The sequence below is a fragment of the Perca flavescens genome, chromosome 8, assembly GCF_004354835.1.
Source record: "Perca flavescens isolate YP-PL-M2 chromosome 8, PFLA_1.0, whole genome shotgun sequence".
Classification (NCBI taxonomy): domain Eukaryota; kingdom Metazoa; phylum Chordata; class Actinopteri; order Perciformes; family Percidae; genus Perca; species Perca flavescens.
This window is the reverse complement of record NC_041338.1, coordinates 29,614,658-29,636,924: the sequence shown is the minus strand read 5'-3', so window position 1 is coordinate 29,636,924 and position 22,267 is coordinate 29,614,658. Positions and strand designations below refer to the sequence as shown.

General features: G+C 39.6%; 3 protein-coding genes across 3 annotated transcripts; 1 reads left to right on the top strand and 2 right to left on the bottom strand.

Moving 5' to 3' along the window:
* Positions 1-400: 400 nt before the first annotated feature.
* On the top strand, positions 401-8,553 carry mpi (mannose phosphate isomerase). Its single transcript, XM_028585705.1, has 8 exons — positions 401-464; positions 1,270-1,397; positions 3,149-3,349; positions 4,128-4,269; positions 4,926-5,105; positions 5,628-5,801; positions 7,532-7,740; positions 7,951-8,553. The coding sequence occupies exons 1-8, from the start codon at positions 449-451 to the stop codon at positions 8,167-8,169; spliced, it is 1,269 nt and encodes a 422-aa protein (XP_028441506.1). The 5' UTR covers positions 401-448; the 3' UTR covers positions 8,170-8,553.
* Positions 8,554-12,846: 4,293 nt separating this feature from the next.
* On the bottom strand, positions 12,847-17,877 carry LOC114560270 (protein PML). The gene is made up of 2 exons (XM_028585544.1): positions 17,444-17,877; positions 12,847-14,341 (listed from the first exon to the last, which is right to left on the bottom strand). The coding sequence occupies exons 1-2, from the start codon at positions 17,520-17,522 to the stop codon at positions 13,689-13,691; spliced, it is 732 nt and encodes a 243-aa protein (XP_028441345.1). The 5' UTR covers positions 17,523-17,877; the 3' UTR covers positions 12,847-13,688.
* Positions 17,878-19,013: 1,136 nt separating this feature from the next.
* On the bottom strand, positions 19,014-21,937 carry LOC114560662 (uncharacterized). The gene is made up of 3 exons (XM_028586195.1): positions 21,568-21,937; positions 21,325-21,370; positions 19,014-19,616 (listed from the first exon to the last, which is right to left on the bottom strand). Exons 1-3 carry the CDS (start codon positions 21,613-21,615, stop codon positions 19,090-19,092), a joined length of 621 nt encoding a protein of 206 aa, XP_028441996.1. The 5' UTR covers positions 21,616-21,937; the 3' UTR covers positions 19,014-19,089.
* Positions 21,938-22,267: the final 330 nt, after the last annotated feature.

The following is a 22,267-nucleotide window of genomic DNA, read 5'->3' as shown; positions in this document are numbered from 1 at the left end:
TAGTGATAACATAAGTTAATAGTTAATATGAAATAAATAGATAAACAAAATATAAAAATGCGCAGTAAACATAAATAATAATCAGAATATCAAACATTATGTATTTTTTATTTGCAATATATAAATACCAATTAATCAAGCTTCTGTACAGCTTTAAGGATTTTTGCGAGCAATATGAAAAAAATACTAATAGTTAAATAGCATAGATTAGACAAAATTAGTCTTAGTGCCTTCTTATTTTTAAAGTCTCTTATATTGTTGCCATATTAATGCAGTTCTTGATCATAATAAACAAGTCCAACCTTTGGTTTGGAGTCCGCCCATATTCCTTTTTGTGAATTTTCCTAATAATAAAATTAACTGAGAAAAAAAAATGAAAAAAAAAATCTACGAAGTCGCGAGCCGAGTCGTGACGTCACCAACGGGTCTGACAGCCGACGTTGCAGCCATGGAGGAAGTGAGAGGTTAGTGAGCTCTTCTCCTTCATAACTGTTTTAAATCCTCTGTTCCGTCGATAAACATTTAGCTAGCTAATGGTTCAACGCTTTATTTATATTACATGATACCTGATACAGGTTTTTGGCACGATGAGATTGAACCAAAAAGCTCGTTGTTCAGCATCCACATCAATATTTCAGCCGGCGTTTTGTTCAACGTTAGTGTTTAGAGCAGCACTGTTAGCACCCCAGTGAAATAACATGTAGATAAGCCGTTTGACGACATATCAAATGCAAAACGTTACAGACATACGCAAGGTATAGCTACATTTTATACAAACCGGGGAACAGACTAGTGCTGCCTCGCAAATGTAAACCTGCATTACTGTGTGCGTTTCTGTCAATGGACTTTGCATCGTCAGCTGGCAAATAATGAATCCCCGGCGGAATCTGTTTCCCCTGTTTTACTGTTTTGTAGTGAGGGTACATATAAGGCAGGCTGTACGCGATTATTTCTCCCTGTCAACATATGCCACGCCTAAATAAACTTCACAGCTGCTCGAGCAGCTTTAGCAGACTTTAGTCCAAACTGTGTGTTTTGGAATACCTGCTTTCTCCTGTCTCCTACTTACATGGGGTAACCGTGTGACAATGTAATAGGTAGTTAGACAATCAGTGATAGACACACAGACTCAGGTACAAATGATGTAGACCTACACCTGTACACCTGCAAAGTTTAAAAGGGATTAAAGGCCCCTTGATTATACTCAATTCAGTTCTGTATTCACTTTTTGTTTTAAGAATTGCCACACTAAATTTGGTCTCTCCTCAGTGTTTCCTCTGACCTGTGCCGTGCAAAATTATGCGTGGGGGAAGGTCGGGTTGGATAGTGAAGTGGCCAAACTCGTGGTTGGTGGAGACCCAGTAGCTGTTGTAGCGGATGGCAAGCCCTATGCAGAGGTAAGGTTATTACTGGGAAAGGTACTGGTTCAAATCACTAGACTGGTCCTTCAGCAAGACCCTCTGATAGTGGTGTATTTGTATCTGTTTAAGATGACTGGCAAACATGCAGATATATAAAATTCATGAACATGTTTTGACTACAAATTGCAGGTTGCAATATAATTAGTTTAATTTAAAACGAAGTAAAGTTGTCAAAATAACATGTAATCCCCCCCCAAATGATTTGAAATTAAATTAAAGGATCCCCATTAGACATTTAGTGTAGCTTGTTAGGATAACTACCCTTGTGTGGAGATGGTAACACCCATTGTCAGCATCTTTTAAGATGTAGAAATGTTGCTCTACAGTGTTCACACACACTGCCACAGTTCTGTACAAAGATGCATCATTCCTTCCAAATAGGACAAATCAGATGAGCCGTGTGAAACTGGTATCATTTACAGAGTTTAAAATGTTGTGTTATTGTGCAGCGTGTTGGCAGAGAGCCTTGTTCTCTCCATGCCTTTCACAAGTCTTTCTTTATTTAGCTACAACAGCTCTGCGAGGTTTGTCATAAAGGTCATTAGTTCAGGTTATGGTAGTGGTGACATTTTCACGTAGAGTAAGCCACATGTCACATGCCATGGTTGGTTATATAATAGTTCTTGCTTATAGTCAGAGGGTGGTATGGATGTCTGATCCTGCATTACAGTATCTGATTTATTAGTCTGCGACATGTTAGGCTAACAGTTTTATTCCTATTATGTTGTATCCCTATTATTACCATAAATGTTAGTTGGGAAATTAGCATGATGCCTGTTTGTCTATACATTTATTCAGTTGCATTCCAGTGTTTTTATTGATTAGATTTGTTTTGCATCCAGGGAATGGACATAACCCAGCAGTGATAACAAGTTTAAACCGTGTGTGTGCATTGTTATGCAACATGACAGGGTTTATTTAAAAATCAGCAATATGTTAATACAATAGAACATGATTTAAAAGCACATAAGTAATCTGTGGGAATAAAAAAAAAAGAGAATCAGTGAGAATCTGTTGTTAGAAAGGCTACAGGTTTGAGCCTCACTGATGCAGTCAAAAAGTGTGTGTGTGCTTGAGAGACCGTATCCTTCATCTACATTTAAGGCATTAGTGTAGCACTAACACCGAGTGAATTACACTCACTGAGATACATTCATATCCTTTAAATACATTGATTTAATGTAAATGTAAGACACCAGGCCTTTCTCTCAGCAGGCCTGGGGACAATTGGGACTCCCTTAGGAAGCTTGTTAACCGAGGATAAAAGAGGGAAGTAATAGAACTGCCATGTTTAAAAAAAAAATATATATATTTGCAATGACGTCTCCCCTGCCTGGTCTGGGAGGGCATGTATGCCCTCAGGAAAACCCCGTGCTTTAGACAAGGACAAGCAATGGCTCCAGTTATCTTGTTTAGAGTATTCAGTATAATATTATTCTATGCAAACAGTTTTATAATAACAAGAGAGAAAGTATGTAAATCAAAATTTCTCTAACAGTTTTATTTATTCTGGGATTAGTTATACTTACTACTTACAGTATATTAGTTATACTGTACTTTTAATCAAGATTAAGCACTCGTCGTTAAATTTCACATTCGCTGTCCAATTTATATTTTTCCCAGTTAGATCAGGATTTTCACTCATCAACTTTCCAGTCACAAACTTATTTCTGTAACCTTGGGTCTACTGCCTCAACACACTAACTTGAAAATGCTATCTCTTCCAGCTGTGGATGGGTGCCCATCCAAAAGGTGATGCCCAGATTAAAGACAACAGGATTGCACAGACCACTCTGGGCCAGTGGATCGCCCACTTCCCTGCCTGCCTTGGCTCCAAAGTCAAAGACACCTTCCAGGGCCAGCTGCCCTTCCTCTTCAAAGTCCTCTCTGTCAACACAGCGTTGTCCATACAGGCCCACCCCAACAGAGTGAGTACACAAACGTAAATGCGTAAAATGGCTCAATATTCTGAATTGGAAAATTATTTAGCATGGATTAAAACAGTGCACTGTTTTTTGCTTTTGACTACAGCCGATTCAAATATGAACCAGAAATCATTAATTGTGATAAACTTCACCACTCAAGAATCAACACGTCCAAATCTCAGAATTAACTATCGGTGGTCGAGTTGGATTATGGGTATTTTGTAGCCCCCAAGTTTTCATAAAATGAAATGAAAACAATGATATTTCTGGTTCTGCTGCATCGATTTTAATCGTTGGACTAGTCTTAAGACATGTTGCCTTTTTTAAAAGAAGAGGGCTGAGTGATTGGGGAAGCTAATACCTATTTGATTTGCAATGTAATTTGAACTGTCAAAGTATCTTTGTATTATTTCGTATAGTTGCTTAAAACGAGAGGTTCATTCCCATTAAACAAAATCCACTGTTCAACCAGTAGTTAGTTGGTTCAGTTCAAAGCTTAAACTCTTTATGTTGCATCTCTTTTTTTAATCAGTATTGTTACGAGAGTGCTATGCACAAATCTACGTAAGGAAATACTGTATTGAACATGATTTAAATACTGTAGTTTAAGAGTGAACCATGAATGGCATGCTAATATTTTCCATGTAGTGTATTTGGCCCAGTTGGTTTGAACAGTATAACCATTGGCTTTGTGTATGAATGGAATAGAGTTTAGCCTACACGCTTTCTTCCCTCTCTTCCCTTTTCCAGTAACTCTCTTGCTTTTCTGTCATTTGGTCAGGAGTTAGCTGCTCGTCTCCATGCTCAGTTTCCGGAGCACTATCCAGACAACAACCACAAGCCGGAGATGGCCATTGCTCTCACCCGCTTTCAGGGCCTCTGTGGCTTCAGACCAGTGGAGGAGATCCTGGGATTTCTTAAATGTGAGTTTTACAGGTAGTTACTGGGGAAACATGGAAACAAAAGATGCTGTTTCATGGTGTCAAACCTAGAGGTGTTGAAATTAACCAAATAATCGATGCATCGAATCGGGGACATGGACAATGCGGCATCGATAATCGGCAGGCTCATAATCGATTATTTCTGTTTACAATTTAATGTAGAACTAACAACATTTCTGTTTACATATTCTGTTATGTTTTGCACATTCAGGAAGTGCCATGTGCTCAGTGCTGTAGTTTTTTGTATCCAATTTATTTAGTATTAGAGCACTGCAGAATGTTTTGTTTTTGAAGCTTGAAAAGCTATGTATTAAATATCCTATATGGCTTTAATAGAAAAATGTATTTGACGCATCGTGATGCATCGAGATATCGAATTGAATCGCTGACATGATAATCATAATCGAATCGGGAGATCAGTGAAGATTCACACCAGTCAAACCTATACATATACTGTATATTTTAAAATGGCTAGGAATGGTGAAGTACTGTACTTTGAAGGGTAAATGTTTGGCAAGAAATAAAGTGTGTGTGTGTGTGTGTGTGTGTGTGTGTGTGTGTGTGTGTGTGTGTGTGTGTGTGTGTGTGTGTGTGTGTGTGTGTGTGTGTGTGTGTGTGTGTGTGTCCGCGTCCATCAGCTGTCCCAGAGTTCCATGCTCTGGTGGGCAACGAGGCAGCAGGGGAGCTGCTGTGCAGCATGGGAGATGCGGTTCTTACGAGCCAGGTGCTGAAGAAGTGCTTCACCAGGATGATGAACTGTGAGAAGAAGGTGTTCGTAGATCAGCTCAACATGCTGGTCAAGAGAGTCACAGAAGAGGGTGAGGAGGTGGAGGGGTGTAGCTAATGATGAACTTTGGCAGAAAACAAATGCCAAATCCCTGGTTTTATTCAGTTAGTTTAGTTGGTTAGTCATTAAGCAGTACCAGAGTGTGGAGGTAAATGTGTAGCATTTCATCCAGTGCTTTTCTCTGTTGCATGCACACAGTCTATTTGACCATGAGAGGATTGCTCAATATGTGGAAACAATTTTTTATTTGATCACAGTCAACAATCTGGTATCTGATGCATGTGGGTTAGAAAGAGAGATATGCACACCGCCACCAAGTTGTCTTACTGAAGTTCACCTAAAAACTAATACAGAGGAGGGCCAGCATCCTCGCAGGGTTAGAAAATACAGCTGCAAGTTAAGACACTAAAATACAACCAGGAGGCACCAACATCAGACTTTTTTCTAATCCTACAAATAGGGGGCTTTAAAACAAATTTTATAAAAGGCACCGATCTTTTGAAACATGTTTTACTGGCATTCTCACACTCGTGGGTGTTTATGACCCGTGCAGGTGCAGCAGGGAAGGACACATCAAGCAGCAACGGGGATATGCTACTCCGTCTCCACTCCCAGTATCCCGGAGACATCGGCTGCTTCTCCATCTACTTCCTCAACCACATTGTCCTGGATCCAGGCCAGGCCATGTTTCTGGGAGCCAACGAGCCTCACGCTTACCTTTACGGAGGTCAGATGACGCTTTTTGTTTATATTCATGAGATTTAGTGCTATGGATCTTATCCAGGCCAAATGAGTACAATAGTAGAATGTGGCCAAATTCTGTTAGAATAATTTACATTATCAAAGGACAGAGGGAACCACTGAAGTTATATCAAAGTTTTGATTACTTGCAAGTAGGGTCAGTTTACAGCACTCACAGCATAAGTACAGAAAGTGACTAACGTAAGCCTCAAACAGTAGCTTATTTATGTGTGAAATACAATCCTAACAGAATTTGATGTCGTCAGATGTCTGTCTTGTCAGTTTAGATGGCTTTTCCTCTGTTTGGTCAGACTCGATGGCGTCCCCTTTATCTGGTTAGAGAGATGCATGTTCTGTCCTCGGGCCCCAGTCAAGATAGCCAATGACTCCATGTTATCTTGTGTTAGTTAGTGTTATGGTTTCTTACTATGCAAATGGTTTAATTTAACAGAGAGCGAAGAATAGTAATCACTATAATATTATTCTATGCAAACAGTTTAATAAATAACAACAGTAGGGCTGCTCCCTCTTAGTCGACTAGTCGACTAATCGGTCGTTTTGGTCTTATTCAACTTAGATTTCTTTAGTCGATTAGTCATGTTTTATGCTTTTTTCATGCTGAATGACTTATTTCCAAGAAACGTACAAGCACATCTCTGGTAAACTCAAGAATTAAAGTGGTGCTTTTGCGTGACTCTTTGCGGAGAAACTCAGATTTACAGATCTGTCGATTAAATCCACTAATCGATTAGTCGATACAATTGAATGATTGTTAGTCGACGAAGAATTTCTTCAAAGGAGTACAGCCCTAAACAACAGAGAAAGTATGTATCATAATTTCCCTAACAAATTCCTAAATTGTTGTCACTCCAGCGTCTCTCCGGTGCTCCTGTATGACAGAGAAGCTGCAGTATTATTAAAGAATAAGGCCGATATTTTTCTTATTGTCAACCGAGCCCATGAAGCCAAAAACTGACTTAGTTGACCTGTGTAAATCCTTTCTGACTTTCCTCCCCTGTCTGTGGCACCCTGTCCCAAGCCCATTAGTACCTACTGAGTACATACATCTTTAAGAGTGGGTCACAAATATATAGTTAAATTTTTTTTTTAAATGCTCGGTAATTTTCTAAAACAGCTGGCCACTAGTTTTTAGCAAACATTACTCAAACAGGAGTAAAATGTGCATTTATTTGGGACTATTTTTAGTTGTGGATTAATACACATTTGGTGCCATGAATTTCCAGCACCTGGACAGTGTGTGTGGGATTAAGTCAAAATTAAAAAAATGTGTGTGTTAATGAAGAGACATGTTGGCTAGTGTAATGATGTGGTTCATTCATGTGTTTTTAATGTTTTTGGAGCTGTAAGATTTGTTGTGTTTAGTGGTGGAGTCCACCTTTATCTGACAGTGTTGCCTTTGCTATCACTGTTCCTGTCCACCTACATGTTCATCCTGCAGTTGTGTGTAAATTCACACCCGTTGTCAAAAGGCATTCTGGGAAAATCACTTACTATAAAAGTAGATAAGGCATGTGGAGGAGAAGAAATAGCTCCTGTAATGAATTTAACCCCACGGGCTGGTCTAAGCTATATCTAATATTGTAAGAGTATTTGAGAATTGATTTTTTTTTTTTCTCCATTTGAAGCAGGGTAGACTGCCTACTTTGCTTATTTAAAATTTGCTTTCCTTTTTCGTCTATTTCTCCATCCATCTAGACTGTATCGAGTGTATGGCCTGCTCAGACAACACGGTGAGGGCCGGTCTGACACCGAAATACATTGATGTCAACACGCTGTGTGAGATGCTGAACTACAGCCCAGCCCCCGCCAGCTCCAAAATCTTCCCATGTGTCCAGGATGCTTCAGATCCCTGCGTGTCCCTGTACGACCCCCCAGTGCCAGACTTTACTGTCATGAGAATACAGGTACAGTAGGAAACCTCAGCTAACTAAATGATTACCTATTACGAGGCCAAGGTGTAATTCAAAAATGATGTGTCAATATGCAGAGAGCACAGATAAGCTTGTGCTTACGCGCACAGACGCTTTTGGAACTGATATTTGGCACCGAAAGATAAATAATTTTTAGTATTTTTTTAAACGTTCTCGCCTTGTTCCGTCCCGTCTGTCCTGCAGGTCCCAGCCTCGGTGAAGCAATACACTGTGGCTCCGGTCGACAGCGCCAGCATCCTCCTGGTCATCGAAGGCGACGCCACGGCAACCTCCGCTGCCGCCCTCTCTGACGTCACGCTGAGGCGGGGCACCGTCCTGTTTGTCTCGGCCAACGAGAGCGTCTCCCTGCACATCACCTCCCAGTCAGGGATGGACATGTTCCGAGCCTGCTGCCTCCTGTAGGCGTGAGTCTGTGTGTGAAAGCTCATACTACCTGGGTTTGGTTTCCTCTGGTTTGAATCAGAAAGGTCTACGTTAAGGATTGAGTCCTGATGATGATGATGATGATGATCGCTGTGCACTTTTTAGTAGGTAGTATGTTAAAGGAGCTTTCAAACACAGTGTCGGTGCCCGTCTGTGCCCGCTGCTCCCCCAAACCTGAATCCACCTGCAGACTGCACTAGTCGCTGCCCAAGTTCTTTCGCTTTAAAAATCCAGCTGTAATCCATTGCTGCTGGATCTTAATTGGTTTGAACTTTTTTACCTGTAGTGGTGCAGTGACTAGGGTTGGGCATCGAGAACCGATTCCTACTTGGAATCGTTTGGAGGATTTGGTCTCAAATCTGATCATGGGTTCCAAATTTAACATACGCAAGTTTTGGTTTCCGTAGCGGCCAGGCGCTTGTTGTGTTGCAGCCACGGAGCACAGTAAGCGGCGCTCTAGTGTGGCTTTATTTTACGCTGGAAAAAGCCCCGGTAAAACTGCAACCCACCATTGAATCAAAATAAAACGTTCCTCTTATTTGTGAAATAAGCATGTGACCCGTTTCAACTCCACCCCTCAAAGAACCGGAATAGAGAATCGATAAGAAGCGGAATCGAAAGAAAGAATCGCAATTGGAATCACAATCGTTAAAATCCACACGATGCCCAACCCTAGCAATGACATCTTTTTTTAAAAAGCAGAAGATGTGCATATCCCAAATTCTTTATAGGTGCTAGACAGAGGACCCATACTAACAATAAAAAGTAAAAGATGTCAACAACACTGAACAGGACCGGATAGAAATAAATAAAAAGTGCACATGACACCGTTTCGCCGACTTGACTTGATTATGATGAAGATTGAGTGCCTGAAATGTTGCATGGAAGTTTACTCTTGACCTTGGAAACAGCAGTTGAGAAAAATAACCTCATAAGGTCAGTTTAGTAGCTGTTCTTTAACTGCTCAGATGAAATGAAAATGTGAAAATCTGCAGTTCCGTTATAACAGGGTAAATACTATCTGACGAAAAGCTCTAGAACAGCTAATAATTCAAACTTTTGGTGAGATAGTTTTCCAAAAGAAAAAAAAAAGAAATCTTCACAGCTAACTCCATCCACTGATGAGGACTGCGATTGTTGAAAGCCTGGAAAAGGCTACCAAAATCACCTTTAAAATATTGTCAATGTGCATTTTTCTTTGTTTGTAATTGGTCCTTCAGTGTTTCTGTAAGTTTTCCTTTTTATTCCTAACACACACTAACAGCTGCATGTTTTTATCCTATTAATATACATTCAAACAGCACTGAAACAGGGTGGGGGATATGTTTACACTGGTGCAGTACACTGCCACTCACTGCTTTGTACAACTACAGTCCAGAGCCACCTTGTTGAGGACTGAGCATGTCTGTTATATGAGCCAGCAGTTAGTCTTTTCACTGGTGCAAACTAACAGTTTCATCATTTTAGATTAGCTTTAACAAGTAATTATCCACCTCTGGGGGGAAAATACATTGTTAGTATATCAACAGTAGTGTAAAACTGAGATGCCTGTGCATGTTTGATTTAAAGCAGTGATACTGGAGAGGGCCTTTTCAATCTTAACTGTCAGTGAAGTTGACCCTGGAAAGTATTACTGCTGTTAACTGTTACCAGCGCATGTTTACAGTCTGGAAACTTCTCCTCAAAGTAGTAAACAATCATAAAGATAAAAAAAACAAAGAGGGCCTCTAACCATGGCCGTCCCAGTAAGCACGACTACATGGGAATCAGAATTGCATATTAATTCAAACTTTAAAAGTCATATATGACTAATATTGTCCTACTACTGCTGCTTGTTGCATAGTTATACAATTTGAGCCAAACCTGTTAACACGTCCACATCTTGTACAGTTGTAGAACAAAATGCTGCAATCAATTTAGAGTATTATAAGAGGAAACTTAGTCAGTTTTCTGAGTATTTGAAAACAATTGTTTTTACAGACTTTGCATGTTTTGTTGTTTGTACTGATACTTGACATTACATACTAAGAAATATGAACTCTGAAACAGCGCTGTACGAGGTATTTACCTGAACATTATATCATGAGGTGAGTTAATCGTGACAGTCAAATCTTTTCCAACATATTAGATAGATAGATTATGTCAGTATGGTGCACATTTCTCCACAATATTCCAGTTCAAACCAGGATCCATCTGAATCATGGAGTGGATTTTCTTGTTGTAATAATTTGTATGGGTTATCTTGACTTCAATATTTGAGAACCAGTGACCTAATTGCCTGCCAGCCTACCAGTGAGTAAATATTTAGCTTAGTTGACCTGAATGAATGACTAGAGTGAAATGAGCCAACGCTGGTAACCCTTTGACCTACTTCATGACCACGTTAGTGATGGTGGTGGATCTGTAAGCTTGTCCCTAATGAAGATGCACTAAAACGTTGTTTGTTTATTGCTGAAATTGTTCAGAAATTGAAGACTTGTCAAGAGAGGGATGTTTATAGTAAAACTTCCTGGTTTTTTTTTTCCGATCATAGAACCATTAACTACCTTTATCTCTAGAATTGTAGAGCCTCCAAATATTTTTGTCAACAAACGACCTACTATTTGCCATCTTGTCAAAATGGTTTAATTTAGTGAAGTTGTAGAGGTCACGGTTTCAAACATGATCTGATTTAGATTTTTAACTTTTAATTTAACTATCACAGACTTTTGTTACTGATCTTGCTTTGTGTCACCTTTTAGTTTGAATACTGTACGTCTAGGACTTTGCACAGAATTTCTTTTTCCTTTGACTCATGGCCTTCAAATGCACACAAAGCTGAAGGCCACACTGTTTTACCTTCATGGTTTTATTTAACTATAGTGAGAACAATTTTTGGAATATTTCTCTAGTGAGGGCATGGTTTAGCATTTTAAAATGGTTTAATATGGTGATGCTGTCGTCTGAGACTGCAGAGAACGTGTATGTAAACATGATTTAATAAAGCCTGCTTCCATTACTACTCCATCTCAACTCCTTGTTTTTTGTTGGATCTGTACGGTTTGTTGTTTAAACCAGAGATCTTCAACAGGGGGTCCGGGACCCCTAGGGGGTCCTCAGAGTTGCTGCAAGGGGGCCACCAAATCAGTTTGAAAATATACATTAACATGAATCCAACAGATTATTTGTAAAGCTAAATCTTTTTTTAATTTACACAACATTCATGATAGGCTTACTGGCCTGTAGGTAAGGTAGCCATCCACAGATAGAGGTAAGCTCAAGGATTCACTGTTCAACATTTTAACATTAAAACATGATGTATAAATATTATATATTAATACATCAATATACAATATTTTGACAATTATGTTAATAGCTTAGTATTGTATGCACCATAAAAAGGTTAACCAAAACGCTCTAGGCCACCCTACACGTTATTGTAGGTCCAGTTTAATAGGCAACTCAATTTTATACATTACATTTAGTAGAGGTGTAAGAAAAAAATAGATACGCTTGAGTAACGCAATATTTTATTTTGCAATACTGATTGATTTTCAAAAACACTATACTTTAAAAAAAATCCCACTATATCGCCTTACACACAGTATCGAAATCTATATTGCAATATATTGAATCGTGACCATGTATCGTATCGCCAGATTCTTGCCAATACACAGCCCTAATATTTAGTGAGGGGGGTCCCTGCTGTGTCTCTTTTTTCAGCTGAGGGGTCCTTGGCCTAAAAACATTGAAGACCCCCGGTTTAAACCCTAAAGCCCAGTTCAGACCAAAGATTGGATTAGACTAACCTGAAGCCGCCAGATGGATTGCTTCACATTTGCTCGGCATATCCATCTGGGAACTTTCCGTTGGAGAACTTTTGGGAAGGGGCGAAAATACTGGTTAGCTGATTGGATAAACCATCTGTCTATCACCACCTGTAGTTGGTGATAGACGGGCCAAATAAACCAATCAGATCAAACTCTTGCCAAAACCAGTCGGGAGAAGAGCAAAAACATCTTTTCCTCCGAGAAAAGCCTCCAGTGCCGTTTTTTGCACGATAGCTACGCTCATCTCATCCGTGGAAGCGGCCATGTTGCTTAGACTAACAGTCGCTTCTCGTTGCGTCACACCTAAACCCGCCTCAAAACCAACGCTGATTGGTCGGTCGTTTGGCGAACGGCTCCAAATTTTCTCTATCTCAAGATGCCAGACTGATCTGTGAGTGGAAAACTGGAGCTCGCCAGATCAGGACGGTCTCACGAGGCTAAGATTAGACACCGGTCAAAATACATTAAAGGCCTGTTAAAAGAAGCAGGTTCAGGGGCGCCTCCGTGGCTCGCCTGGTGGAGTGTGCGCCACACGTGCAGAGGCTCAGTCCTCGCCGCGGCAGCCATGGGTTTGCTTCCAATCTGCGACCCCCCTCCTCTCCCCTTTCATGTCTAAGCTGTCCTATCAAATAAAGGCCTTAAATGCCCCAAAAAAAGAAGCAGGTTTACTGAGTTATCTGGATAACTTCTCAGAATCTGACCGGACTTCCTTTTAGAGTGTAAGAGATTGCCGGAGGTCAGGCTTTATCCCAGCAATCTACATCCGCTGAGCCAGACTAAGATCTGGGCAATAATTCAACACTATCGCGTGATGACTTTGAGTAAATGTTATTGTATTAGGACATTCTTAATATTGTGATATTTATTGATTGAAATATTCACAAATTTATCAAGCACCAACCAGCAATGAAGTATATAATTTGGGACACGCTGTAGAAATATAACATTTATTTGCACATTAATTTACCTCCAATAAAAATGTTCTTTAGAGCTTATCGAAACCTTGAAGTAAATTCAGAACAGAAGTACATACCATTTTCTCAGTAACAAACCTTTATACATAACCTAGTCACCACTATTACCACACATTGATGACTAAAAATCAAGCTGCCGGGTTGAAAGTGGAATAAGAGAAAAATCTGCACACCATTATATACATTTTTACCATTTATAACCACAAAAACAGACGTTTGTTAAGGAATACTCTTTATGCCGGTTTGTTGTTCCTGAAATAAATAGTGAATGTGTTGATAATGGTGCAATAAATTGAAGTGCATGTTTTTGGAATAATAAAAAAGGGGGGGGGAGATTGAAGTTTACGGATTTGAAACTGACTGACAAGGCCAATCAAGGTAGTCTAGAAGAACTAAAGGCCCTATTAGGCAAAGTACAAACCCATCTCACCCTGATCTAAGTGCTGTATCAGGCTGAAGTAGTAATGTGTGACTTCCAGATGTGCAGGCATTGTCTTTGTACGTTTCCCCTCACCTTTCTAAAGCGTCCATGAACTGTTGCAGGAATAATCCATTTGCGCTGTGGTTGTTTCCCTTTATGCTTCACCAAAGAGGATGTTCAAAGTGATTTTCTCCAGTCAGTTTTTCCATTTGTTCTTTGGCTCTGTATGCACAGAAACAACAAAAGCCCTCTTTGTTCTTTTGCCATCAAACAATCCAGTGGGTTTCGTATGTTTTAACTTGTGGCTTTGTCTTCTTTCTTCCCTGTCTGTCTGAAGTCCTCCCACAGGGTGCGCTGTTCTGGCGGCTTACAGGGCACTTTAGATTTAGCAGCTTTGACATCAGGTTTGTTTTCCATGGTGTCCAGAGTAAACCTATGCCTACAGATCAATTCTGGTGTGGGCTGAAGCACACTAAACAGTGCTTGTAATGCCCGCACATCCTCCAAAGCGTCATGGGCCTTGTAGCTCACACCCAGGAGTTCCCTGACCAGGTTCTCCTGTCGAAAACTCTGGAGGCCGCGGTCCTTCAGCATCTCCCGAGCCAGTGGTAGAGTGTCAACACAGCCGGAGACTGCCGACTCAAACTCTGCCCTGAGGTCCAGTTCATCGAGAGCTCGAGCCAACAGCGGACAGTCGAAGCGGCGGATGTTGTGGCCAATGACAAGCGGGCCTCTGAGCATCTGAAGAAAAGCTATAAAGGAGACCAGGACTTCTCGCAGGGAGTTGGTGAGGACAAGTTGTCGATGGAGGTACAATCTCTGTCTGCGGACCCTGAAGCCGGTCACTCTGGCTGCTCCTCGCTGCATTCGACACCGAGGGATGACGTAGAGGTTGAGAGAGTGGCTTCCACTCACTGCAGCCAGCTGGACAATCTCACAACTCTGATCTGGTGAAATGAAACATGACCATTCATATCCAAAAGCTTTTTTCCCCTTTTTTCCAGGAGAGGGACACTGGGTGTTAAAGCAGCTAATGTAAAACATGTATGAGATTGTAGGCTGAATCACAAACTGTTGTTAGGTTAGACAGTACTTAATTAACAATAATTAGGCATGGGAGATATGGGTAAAATCATACTATATCATGATGATAGAATAAATTACAGAGAAAATGTTAATGAATAAAGTACCCACTCGGTTTTTGGCTAATTCAGCAAAAATAAATACCTCACAAATCAAGGTTCTAAACTGAGTTGTATGCAAAATTGCTCAGAGGGGTCTAACAATGGAGAAGAAAAAAACTAAAGTTATCCATCCATCCATCCATCCTCCTAGATTCCCCCAGTCCATCTCCTCCCTCATATTAACCCACTTTGTCAACTACTTTCTAAAAAGATAGATGACATATGCTCTTCATTCTCCACCACCTCTTCCCATCCAACACATCCAGTACTCTTTCCTCTTTCACCCCTCTATCTCCAAATCAAATTACCTGCTTTGATTACCTCCACCCACCCAACCACCTGCCCCCTTGATCCTATCCCTTCTCACCTTCTCCAGTCTGTATGGACCTTTTTCACAGCAGACATTTTGACTTGTCATAGTAGGAAAAGCACAGCTGAAATTGATAAGCTTAACGATGGCTCCATTCCATCAAGTGCCCCAGTAAGCTATTTCAGTGAGTCAGCATGCACAATACCAGGGCCTCTCCTAAGTGCAATGCAGCCATCATTAAAGGGTTTTATTACATGGCTTGGTTGAATTCTAATGTAGAATGCGGTCTGTTATTTCTTGATAACAGACCGCTGCTAAGGATAACACACCGTTGCCATGCAAAAGCAGAGCGTTGCCATGGACGCAGTTCTGTTCACTCTGGAGGACAGCTATCAATCAATCCGCTGAAAGAAGTCCGGATAATTTAGCCTATCAGCTGTGGCAAAAAGTGGGAAAACGTGGAGCAACTTCTGTCCTCCAAGCAATGACAGCAGATCTGATGAGCGTCTATCGCTAATATACCGTCTATGATCGCTAGCTACGCAGTAACAGCCGTAGGGACAACAACGCTAATTAGTTAGCTTACATTGCAACTTGTTTAACGTTAAATTACAGGTGTGTCAACATGCAGCGGCTCTGCAAAAAGGAAACGAGATGAATGAGGACATAAACGTCCACATAAATATTCCCAAAGAAGCCATTCACCGTGTCTCACGTCACCGTCAACAGAAATGTTCAGTTTAATGTAAATTAGAGCAGCCGATAGCCCGCTAGCTCACTACAACGCTTCAGCTAATGTTGTGTCAATTCCTGCAGTGATTAAAACAGCAGATGGGTCATTTGTCCACCACGGCAGCACCCCATAAAATATACGGCTACTACCACAGCCCGTAAGGTGGTGTTGAGTAGCTAATAGACGAAGGATTGCATTACAGAGTTTTTACGTTGATATGGACTAGAGGTCGACCGATTAATCGGCCGATTTTTGGCATTTTTTTTTTTACATAATCGGCATCGGCCAATATCCCAGTATATCAAGCCGATTAATAGGCAGGCGCATCTGCGGGCAGCCTAGTGTTAAAAACATGAATAGGCGACATTTTTTACAGCGCACTCAGACCACCTGCCTCCAGCCCCTCCCCTCGTGAATTCTTGCTGTGTGTCTCGCACAGTCACTTCAGGCTCCGACGCTACCGTTAGTAGTAGCTAGCATATTGCTGGTGTTCTTGCCTTGGGATTAACTGTACTAATAAAACCGTACAAAACACCGCGGCCACACCGCTGTGGAAGCTCCCTGAATGTCATTTATCAAAGCCTGGTTGTTACCCCTGTGCGTGGCAGTCTCATCCACTCCTATAACGGAGCTAACTGGAGCTAACCACTAACGGAGCTAACCGCTAACGGAGCTAATCGTTGCTAACAGAGCCTTCAGTTCTCCATGCCTGTATCAGTTAACTGCATCTATGGACTCGACCATGAATAAAACCCTTAATTTTATTAAATTGGCTGGACGAGTTTTAAATTACAACTCAGAGTTTTGATCCTAATGAGTGCAACAGGACATGTAACAGTAGGATCCCCAAAACACAGATACAACACTTCAACAAATGAACAATGATCTAACAAACAAGGTGAACAAGAATTGACTTTAGATAACCCTAGTCTGATTTGATTCAACAGGAGTTAGGAGGAAATAGTGTTGAGATTAATAATAACATGCCACTTTCTGTGAAGATGTGCAGATTTGTATTCTCAGAAGTTTAATAAATGCTGCTAAGTGCACTAAACTTTATTTTTTCATTTACAAGTTTATTTGACAAAGTTTATTTTCTTCTTACCTGTTTCGTGTATTTAATATATTTTTCATATATTATTTATACAATATACAGTATGTTTTTAAATTATACATTTTTAATTGAAGTATACAAGTGTAGATCGGTAAAGTGTTCAATAAATGTTTTTGTTGAGAAATTCTGTGTATATTAGTGTTACATTTTATCTTTCAAATAGAGGTTTAAAAACAAGCACATATCGGCCAAATATCGGGCAAAAAAAATCGGCAGCATTTATCGGCCATCGGCTTGACCTTGATTTCTAAAGATTGGCATCGGCATCGGCCAGAGAAAACCCATATCGGTCGACCTCTACTATGGACGCAGGATTCCAAACGTAGAGACGGAACGGACTATTTTCTCTAGTGGAAGCAATACAATCGTATTTAAATCAATAAACTCCGATTTAAATCAATATTTTGTCAAGTTATTAGTCAAATTATTGATTTATTTAGTAAGTAGCCATGTAATAAGTCCTGATCACCTTGTCGGGGTTGTATTCGCTATAACAACCGCCTCGCTCTACATTATCCCTTACTGAATACACCTGTGCTTTTCCTACTATGACATGTCAACATGTCTGCCGTGAAAAAGGTCTATCATTACTGGTGTCCAGCGTCTATCCCCCAATACAGGAGTGCACTGTACTGGCAAAACATGGAAGCTTTATAACCATACAGTAGTATCTGTAACGAGTCATATAACATCAGAAAGTGATCTTACTCAGTCCAGTTGTCTCCAAGTCAAAGAAAACCAGCGACTGTTGAGACTTTCCAACTCCGTCTGAATCAGATGTTTGCATCCCGCCACCACCGCCGCAGCTTCAACGACGTTTCTAAAATCTGACAGCCACAGTGAAGTTTTGTAAAATAAGCGAAATAAAGACACACTAAAGATACACTCGCAATACGTAGTTAACTACATACTGGCGTCGGTAAACCACAGACTGTATATAAGAAGTGGTAAACAGTCCAGTCGTGTCGTGTCTTGTGAAGATTTCTCTTTGTGTATTTAAACGATTTAAACTCCCGCGTAAAACTTTCAAAATAAAAGCCTCGTTGAAGATATAATAATAATATAAAACAAGTTGCAGTGTAGCGCTTAAAAGATGCACTGACCAAACCATATGTAGCTTTACACTATACAGTTTATGTTTGTAGCAAATTAAAGTATTATCTTTTTTATTATAAGATAATTACTTTCTAATTAACTTTCCAGATTTGCGCAAACTCAGAGAAACCCTTTCTTCTTCTGTGAAAAATGAACCAAATACAAGCGCCTCAGGCACAGTGCTGCCCCGCACAGGAAATAGATGGCAACGCAACGTAAACAAAAAAAATAAAAATAAAGGTGAATGCACATGATATGTATATATATATATATATATATATATATATATATATGATTACAGTTTAGTAGGTAAGTTGATATAGCAGCACTGATACTTTCTACATATTTTGTAAGAAAGACTAAGAGCAACCAATACACTTGACTTATTCTTATAATAGTATTTTTTTTATGTTGAAATGTACACGCTTGCAAATCAGCATAAAACATCTACACTTAAAACTAACTTAAACTTTTGATGGGTCAACTTTAACTCACCTCTCTCATCTCATTCTAGATTTCCTCAATTTCCCTAAATGCTGTGTGACATACCATTGGAGAAAAGTGCTGAAGATTACACATGTACACTGCTGTATGAGCAGTTAATGAAAATGATAGCAGAAAAAAATTACCTTTTAAACAAAGCACATCATGCCTTGTGGCTCCATTCCATGTTGGTCTATTAAGGAGAGATTTCTTCCTGTATGGTTGCAAATCGTAATTCAAAAAATACCAAGTTATCAATTGAATGGATGTTTAATGTTTACTGTGGGGAAATTGTGCTACAATTCACTGGGAAAACAAAAGATACAACAATTGTGAATATGACATATGTTACAGTACTATATTAGACAACAAAGCTGAATAATACAAATTATTATACAGTATGAACATTACATATCTGTGAGTTTGGGGTGTAACATGCATTATTAGTCTCCAATCACAAGGCATTTATTCTTCCCATCATTTCACTTTCTCCTGAATGTTGAAAATATCAATCTGTCGAAACAAACAAGGACATGATGAGAACAAAACTTGTTATTTTTTGCCTGATTGTTGTTGCTTTTTGCAGCCTTTTTTTTAAAGATTATTTTTTGGAGGCATTTTAAGCCTTTAATTCCACAGGACAGATATGCAGTAAAGGGCCACAAGTTGGAGTCAAACCCGCAGCCGGTGCGTCGAGGAGTAAACCTCTATATATGTGCGCCTGCTCTACCAACTGAGCTAACCCAGCCACCTTTTTGTAGCCTTTAAAAAAATGCTTAGGTGGAAAAGGTAACTCTTGAAATGTGCCATGTATTGGGACTCCATGAGTTGAACAGCTCCTGCAGCATTGTGGCGTCTTCCACTGCATCATGGGCGTTGTAGGTCTTTCCTAGGAAGTGGCGGACCATGTACTCCTGAGAATGACTGCGCAGACCTGGGTTGAGGTTCTTGCTTAGCAGGAAGGTATCCACATACCCAGACACCACCTTCTGGAACCCCTGCCGCAGGGAGAGCTGTCGCAGCACTCTGTTGAGCACAGGTGCATCAAAGCGCTTTGCATTGTGGGCTGCCAGCAGCACGGGCCGTCGGAAGGAGCGCAGGAAGTCAATGAAGGAGGTGAGAGCATCAACAAGAGGGATGGTGTCAACAGGAGCCCCGCGGAGAAACAGGATGTCGTCACTGACGGTGAAGCCCGTCACCTGCCTGGCGCTCTCGGTGAGGGTCTGGCGGGGGAGGGTGTAGACGTTAAAGACCCTCTCTCCACAGACGGCTGACACCTGGATGATGTCACACGCTGTAGTGTCTGAGCAGGGGATGGATTAAAGGAAATATAAAATATGAAAACATGTAGGTTACAATAGGCCAGAGATCTTCAACAGTGGGTATGCGCTAGACTATTTCTTGGCCGGTAGCAATGACTGGAGCTATTTCCCTCTGTTTCCATTCTTTGTGCTAAAATAAGCTAAGCTAAAATAACATACTGTAGCTTCAATCCATAAGATTAATGACATCTTGTTGCACCTTCTACTTCTGAGTCTGAGTCCAGATAAACTGAAAACCTAACATACTCCTTGTTAAGATTGATAGATGTAAGAAGCTGAAATTCTGAGGAAAAGAAACTTTTTGTTTCTGATATTTCTAACTGAAAAGCAAGATCCAATATAAAAATATATAGATATGTTTAAATAAACTAAATTAAATTTTCTGATAGATATTTTCAATTTGATTAGGCTCCATATGGTGTTTTGTTGTCAAGTGGCCTGAGCTTGTTGGGTATCATCCCTTAAATACAGACAACAATATTAAAAATGTTAACAGCAATGTCTTTATGTAAACATCTTTGATGTAATTGTCGTGATTTCTCTTCACTCAGAGACCAGCTTAAAGAGTGATATGTTTTTTTGGGGGGGTAGGTGGTGCTCTCTGTCTGCCTGTGCAGCCATTGCATGCAAATACTAATTAAACATAAAAAAAAGTTTTCTGTCATGACATCCTGCTAACTGTGTGGTGGTAAACCCACAGAGTTATTTCACACTTCCACACAAAGTGAAAACCACAGACTCAGGAACTTTGCTTTAAAGTTACAATGAAATCCGTCCTCTCAGCACCTGGTTTCAGCCGCACTATTGCTTCAAAGTTTCAACACCCACCTAGGGTGATTTTGACAGGCATACTTAACAACCAGGGCTGCAACTAATAATTATTTCCATTATCAATGAATCTGCAACCTTATTTGCGTATTTAATCAATTCATCGTTTGGTCTTATAAATGTCAGAAAAAACTGACAAATGCACATCAAGTGTTCAAATTTGGTTTGGGTTCCAGAAAAAGAGAGCCTTAATCTTGCCAAGCTTGCAGGTGTCTATATTTAATATTTTAGATAATGTACCATTTGTATAACGTACTGTATCCCAATTTAATCTATATGTTGCAACTTTCCTATAAATCTGTCATGTAGCAGAGGCATCCGGTGGCAGCTATGAAAAAAGCATCTGTGGCTGGTTTGTGGTTTACCAGACATGTCCTGTGCTGTAATCTATTCAGTATCTGTTCAAAGTGTAATGTAGCCAAATGACACCCTTTTCTAACCAAGCTTTAACTTTTCAAGACATCATGAACTATGAGACAGATGCATTCGTGAGATTAGAAACCAATAAAAATTGAAAGGACTGGATGGAAATAAAAAGAAGATAATGTAGTCATTTTAGGTGCCGTCTACAAAATTAATGTATTATTCTGACATAACATTCTTAGTAATGAAGGCAAAATGAATGGCTCTGGAAAATCTCCAGTACAGTAAGTAGACTATTTCCAGGACCAAATATCAACCTTCAAGCTCAATAAAAGAATTAGTAGGCTATACAAATACATTGTTAAAAAGGTGAAGATTCTAACAATAACTATCCTATATAATCAAATAAGGTAAAAACAAACAGTCACATTTAATCTAATTGATGATTTTGGCACTGATGAAGTATTAATAGGCAGACAGACATAAAGTTAGGGTTACCTAATCCAGTGGTCTCCAGGTCAAAGAAAACGATGTTATGAGCCATCTGCAATTTTTTAAAGAAATAGACATTTAAACATGAACTAATACACCCAAGTCATGTTTATATGCATTCAAATAAATACTATTTAAATTAGTAAACTTTCACAATTTAATAGCTATAGCTATTTAAAAGAAAAATGATATACTGAACGTGATAGCTGATAAAGTGACAAATGTTAAAAAACTAAAGGCTGAACTCACCGTAGACAGTGTGATGTTGTGCCAGTTGAATTGTGAGTCAGATTTCATATGAAGTCAGCTGTGTCTCGGTTATTATCTTCATGTAGCGACTCGTTCGGGAGGAGTCAACAGGTGAATCACTGCCACATCATTTCAAAACTGACAGAAACTGAACTCTACTTTCATTTAAGTGGAAAAGAAACTCGATGTATTTAATTTTTTTTAATCTGATGAATCACCGCCCCTGCTCGGTAACGCTGCTGTGGTCGGCTGCTTATCAACAAGGTCTCAGTTCAGTTGCCAAACAAAAGCTATTATCTGGGAGAGTAGAAACTTCCCCGCTGTTCGTTTAGTTTCAGTTCTGACCCGCTGGGTGACGCAGAGTTATAACATCGTGGTAGCCGAGCTGTCGCGTGACAATCTATGAGAATTATATAATTATATTATATCATTATATAACTTTAAAAATAAACAGGCCTACAATTTCAAAAATGAACATGAAATATTATGACTAGCCTACATTATAAAAAATAATAGCATATGCAATATTGTATGCAATTTTGAAAAAATAAATTGGCTAAACGTTTAGCATATTTTTTCCCCAACATTGAATATATAGTTGATTTTTTTTTTTTACATTTTATATTTTTTATTTATATATATATATATATATATATATATATATATATATATATATATATATATATATATTACTTATTTT